The following is a 5,736-nucleotide window of genomic DNA, read 5'->3' on the forward strand; positions in this document are numbered from 1 at the left end:
AACAAGAATATGATTGTTTAGTTTCTCTGTTGTTAGGTGTGTTTCCAAACTATATAAACAGGGCTGCCACGCCTATTATAGCCATGCCAAGAATCAATCTAAGCTAGCTTAGCCTTCTTTCTTAGCATAGTTAGTGGTAGTTATCTCAGTATGTACAAGCATATGTACGATCGATGATGTCCAGTAAACTAGTAATAAATTGGCAGACTACCACATTACCTGCTTCCTCCTATCTTCCAGCTTAACATTACCATCAATTCGGCAAACCTTCAGACCTTTTGTATCCAAATAATAGTCAAGGATGTCCAAAACTTTTGTCCACTGAGAAAATATAAGGACCTACAAACATATCAATGGAACTATATGTCAGGTCCGAAAATTACAATAATGAACATGTGCTTGCACGTGCCCAACCTTGTGATTTCGTTTGAGTAGAGCATCCAGTAACCTATCCAACAGCTGAAATTTGCCACATTGTTCGAGAAGCTTTTCAACAGGTGGATAGAAGTCTGCAAACAGAAAAGTAACAATGTGGATAAAAGAAAATAAATCAAACAGAACAATGAAACTAGCATATGTCCAATGAGCAATGATACACACAGCTTGTGTCGAATGCAGCATCCAAAAGATCAGGGTGGCCACAATTTTTCCTGAGCTGAATGAGTAGATTATTTAGCTTCGTCTTGATGCCAGGTCTCCGCAAAACTATAATATAGCAAAAACTTGTCACATTCATATGTTATTTACTTATGGGCAGATTGGACAATAAGTACGCATGAAGACATGCATGAGATGAGCGTACACACACATACCAATATCTGTGTTCTCATGCAAGTAGTTGTCGAATGTCCTCTCAACCAAGTGATTCTGGATTTGTTTCTGATGTTCAGTCATGTTAGCATAAATGATTATCTCTTTCTTTCGTGGAAGCATGTGTTCTACATCCTCCTTCATCCGCCTTAGAAGGAATGGACGCAAAATGGCATGAAGCTTTGAGACAACAAGGACTCTTTTGTTCTCATCAGTTTCTTCCTGTTGTTCCCCATCTCCCTTACCAGAAAAATCAAACCTGTAAGAATAAGAATACCATCAGATCAACAGAGGCCAAATGATACAGATTTCCATGAAATATTCAACAATAACTTCACCATCTTTACGACAAAAAAATTAAAAAAAACATGTTAGGGTATCAAATCCATCCGAATAGTTCAAGTAGTATGTCCATATTTCATAATTCATCGGTATACAACTAAGCAAACATAACATATCAACAGGTAACCTAAATAAGATAACATAAATCTGAATAATAGACAAATTGATAGGCATGGCATATCAGTGTCTGGTACACAACATAAATCAGGAAGAATTGTCATAACAACTGTTTTCTATTACTGGTGTTCTTAAAGTCTACATGTCCCAAATTTACAATTAAGAACATCTGCACATGGAGCTATATACCCACAAGTGGCAAATACACAGTGAGATGGCAGCTCACGCACATAATAATATCAGCCAGAGAACCCTGGCAGTGCCCACTGTGGCCAATGGTAATCCCTCATTTTCGGGGAGTTACCCATGTGGAGTGCAATTTTTCTGCCCTGTAACATTTGGAACAGGGCTGCGTTGCCAACTTTATGGTTAACCATTTCTAAATTCTTTCTAATAAATGGGTACTGCCCCTGCCAGGTTACTCAAAAACCAAAATGTTTCAAGAGTTGTATGAATAATAAATTACTAGGATTACACCATATATTTGTTTATATGCTGGGGAATTGATAACTCACTTAATTAAATTCAACAGATTTGTTTGCATTGGTTGACCACAATATGCGCTCTTAAGGACCAAGCATTATAACTTTACGGATCCTGACAAATGACATAACTCCTGACTAGAACAGACAGACATATCTCCGCAATTAGATTCATACATCATTTGACTATCAATACAACATCTAGCCAATGACAGAGCAAACTATCTGAATGCTAGAAAAATGTTACATTGGATGATTCAGGTAGCTTATCTAATTATAATCAATATAAGCCAATAAAAAAGGCCACAAGATTGGCGGCAAGCACAAGAATTGCTCCCAGGATACGAAGACTATGGAGAAAAATGGCATGCACAGAAACTACATAAAGTAAAGGGGCAGACAGCAGTGCAGGTGTTAGTTCAGCAGATCATACCATGACTCAAATTCCTGATGGGATGAGAATATATCAGGCAAAATGAAGTTCAGTAGCGACCACAGCTCTGCTAGGTTATTCTGAAGAGGTGTCCCAGTCAAAAGGAGCTTATTCTCCATCGGAATGCGCCTTAGCTCCCTCAATAATTTACAATTCGTATTTTTCAACCGATGCCCCTGCAAAAAGAAATATCAAACTGACATGTAAATACATAGGGATGGGGGAGAAACATACAAGGACAAAAATACGGAGCAGATGAAATTTCATCACCTCATCGACAACAACATACTTCCACTGGTAATTAGCAAGAAGTTTTGCATCAAACATGGCCATCTCAAATGAAGTGATTATTATCGGAAAATTAGGGCCAACTTTTTTGGGCATGAATTTCCTCCTTAGCTCTGCCCGAGCCACTTTATCTCCATGATAAATCAGACCAATCAGAGATGGAGCAAACCTGAAATCAAGAACTCAACATAATACAGCAAACTAAGAACATATACAGTGAAAGACAACCATGGATACTTTACCTTGATAACTCATTTAACCAGTTTGACAGAGTGGAAAGGGGAGCAATAACCATGTACGGACCGTCCATACCATTTCCTTTGAGATGGGCAAGAAATCCAATTGTCTGGATTGTTTTCCCGAGGCCCATTTGATCAGCTAGAATTCCATTTAGGCCGTTTTGCCACAGCGATATTAACCACTTAATACCCTTTATCTGGTAAGATTTCAGCTTTCCTCCAGTCAATAATGGAACAAGATTGGCTTGCTCCTTTTCCCACCTTTCTTCTTCAGTGAGAGTACTATCATCAGCAGTACGGTCTTCACGCGATCTTGTAAGCATGGCTGCGACTGCTGTCTTAGCCTTCTTCTGAACAATATTTATATACCATAGTGAGAAGCAACAGAAGGTTAACGTAATGTCTGACCATAGAAAATGACCAATGATCCATCTTGAGGAAAAAATTAACAAGACATTCACAATTATAGAACTATTAGATCCCATTGACATCAACAAGTCCAGACAAATCAAAGTAACGCTGATCTTATTCTAGTGTGTAGACAGCAGTAGCTATACTCCAACAAAACTCAAACTGTCAAACAACACCTTTAACTAAGACGTGTGTAGTACACATACACTAGAAGGATGCTACCAGTGTACAATAACAGATCAAGTGGCCTCCCCAGAATTATTCAAGCAAAATCCTCTGAGCAGGTAATACAGACGAACTGCAGCGCATCGACAGTATATGACAACCAAACATTTGCATAATCTGGAAGACAGACATAGTAACATATTCACGAATCCAGGAAGACAATGTATGAAATCAGAACTCACGTCATTGTACTTTGGCTTAGCCTTTGCTTTCCTCTTTCTGCCGCGACCTTTCTTCTGCTCTTCCACAGGTTCATCTTCGTCTTTAACTTCGACAGCTTTCTGCAACACCACAAATGTCAACAAAAGAAGAAGAGGAATTAAAATAACTATCAGGTAGTAGTGATCAAGAAACCGAACAGTGAGAGATATAGCCAGCATACATCTGTGATCTGCTCCATCCTCTCAAGCAGGAATTCAGAAAACAGCTGTGTCTTTGTCAGCAGTTCGTCCAGTTTGCTGAACCGCTCATTCGGATCAAAAGCCTTCCGAGCTTCTCTCTTCCTGGCCTCCTCCTCTTCCTCTGCCTTGAGCCGGGCCTGGCACAGCTCATCTTCCTCCTTGGCCATCACCTCCGTAACCAAACCAGCGACGCCGTCCTGGAACTCATCAGACTCCCCCTCTCTGACGGAGTTCAGTAACTGATCTTCAGTGGCCTCGCGCTTCGAATCGCCGGCGTTTCCCTCGTCCTTGGCCTCGGGCATTTTCTGATCTCGCGCAAGAATAACCGTGTCAGGGTAAAGGATCGAATTTTCTTTTCGTGGAACAAAAAGGGGCCGAAATCGCTCGAAAACCTAATCGGACGAAATTCAAACATCGCGCCCAACCGAAGGAAATGGAGTCGGCCTAGGAATTGAAAGACGGAAGTTTTCGAAGAAGAAATAACCTCGTCCGATAAAGGGGAATCGGCGTCGGTGGCGGCGGCCGTGATGACGGTGGGGGCGGCGGCGGCCGCCACATTCGCCACGGCGACCACCATCTTGACTGGCTTCGACGGCGACGGGCGGCGACGCTGGCGATGGCCGAGGGAGCCGAGGCGGCGGGGGCACGGGCAGGAGCGCCTCGGGTGGTGGTGGTGGTGGGGGTGGGGTGGGGAGACGAAACGAAAGGGCGGCGGCGCAGGGAGAGTGGGTGCGAACCGGCGGAGGCAATAGGTCCTTTTGAAGGTGGATGGACAGCGCGTGCATTTCAAAAAGACTCTCTTTTTTTGGGGAAAGTATTTCGAAATGATCCACCTGCCAAAATTAGTGTACTAGTATAGATTGGTAATCAGCTGCGTTTCCTTCCACTAAGTTTGCACGTGCAACGCACGGCTTGACTAATGCTCTTTGTTAAGATACAACATCTATTCCCAATCAAAACACTTTGTCTGTAGTTATAGTTCTTAATGGCGGTGTAAGAAAATAACAACAATGAAAAACAGCCAAGGTAACAATTCATATGACATGGTAACATACTTTCCAGCCGAAAGTCAACATGGTTTGGGCCAAATGAAAAATGCAAACCTCTTGCAGCAATCTCCGCCGCCTTTTTTTTGCGAGCATAATTGCTGGTCACTTGATTTGCATAGTTTTCTCTGGCATCCAGGATCTAAGAAGAACCCTTCAAGGTTTCCTAGAAGTGTCTCACTGAGAAGAAAAAACAAGAGGTTAAACCTCAGTGCGAACAACAGAAACTACTGGCTTCGAGCTTACCCTGCTAACTCGATGCCTCATGTTAAAAATATTGGATGTCGGTCAATGTGCTACATATCCGAATGGTTTTCTAATCAAACTTAATTACATATATGGCACACGAAATGATAAACGTCTGGCAGTAACAGTCAAAACTCATTACCCTGTTCTAATAAAAAAATAACACTTCACAAGAACAACTTAGCTAGATGCATAGTTATTTTTTCGAGATAGTTAGATCATTTCATTGTGAAATAGAATTATTTAAACGACATGTCTGTTTGTTCCCTGACTGCTTACCTCCAAAATATATAACAGTCATGAATATTAAGCACTTGAATATGAGCTTTGATAAGTCAAGCACATGTACACCAATGAAGAATTATGTTTTTTATTGTCTTATAAACGATAAATGTGTTGCACAGTTGGAATGGAGACATGCAGCTTCATCCCCATAAAGGTTAGAAGCTTCATTGCAGAAGTCATTCTGCTGCAAACATTCAGAACAAATCAGTATAAGGACATGCATAAGCAAATTAAAGAAAAATGACATATTAGGATTGCATCAATTTGTCTTGCTTAGATGGCTTACCAGCGAAACCTCTGTCATTGATTATTTTATATTGCAACATCACAGCTGACTTCATGGAGCTCTTCAGGTCATCTTTTTTTTTTCTAATCTGAAACATGAACACATGGGTGATTAAAAACATTACT

The 5,736-nt window shown here is 41.0% G+C and overlaps 1 protein-coding gene across 1 annotated transcript in view; it reads right to left on the reverse strand.

Annotated features, from left to right (window-relative positions):
• The window catches only part of LOC119331537 (ATP-dependent DNA helicase DDM1-like), a 6,472-nt gene extending 2,140 nt beyond the window's left edge, over positions 1-4,332 (reverse strand). Inside the window, exons 1-10 of the mRNA XM_037604703.1 lie at positions 4,233-4,332; positions 3,730-4,053; positions 3,530-3,628; positions 2,715-3,061; positions 2,455-2,641; positions 2,185-2,360; positions 813-1,069; positions 601-705; positions 415-509; positions 220-339 (exon numbers count right to left, since the gene is read on the reverse strand). Coding sequence (XP_037460600.1) covers positions 220-339; positions 415-509; positions 601-705; positions 813-1,069; positions 2,185-2,360; positions 2,455-2,641; positions 2,715-3,061; positions 3,530-3,628; positions 3,730-4,053; positions 4,233-4,325 — 1,803 coding nt within the window. The 5' untranslated portion in view covers positions 4,326-4,332. The remainder of the gene's footprint in view (positions 1-219; positions 340-414; positions 510-600; positions 706-812; positions 1,070-2,184; positions 2,361-2,454; positions 2,642-2,714; positions 3,062-3,529; positions 3,629-3,729; positions 4,054-4,232) is intronic.
• Between the last annotated feature and the right edge of the window lie 1,404 nt (positions 4,333-5,736).

This window comes from Triticum dicoccoides, chromosome 7A (genome assembly GCF_002162155.2).
Source record: "Triticum dicoccoides isolate Atlit2015 ecotype Zavitan chromosome 7A, WEW_v2.0, whole genome shotgun sequence".
NCBI classification, from domain to species: domain Eukaryota; kingdom Viridiplantae; phylum Streptophyta; class Magnoliopsida; order Poales; family Poaceae; genus Triticum; species Triticum dicoccoides.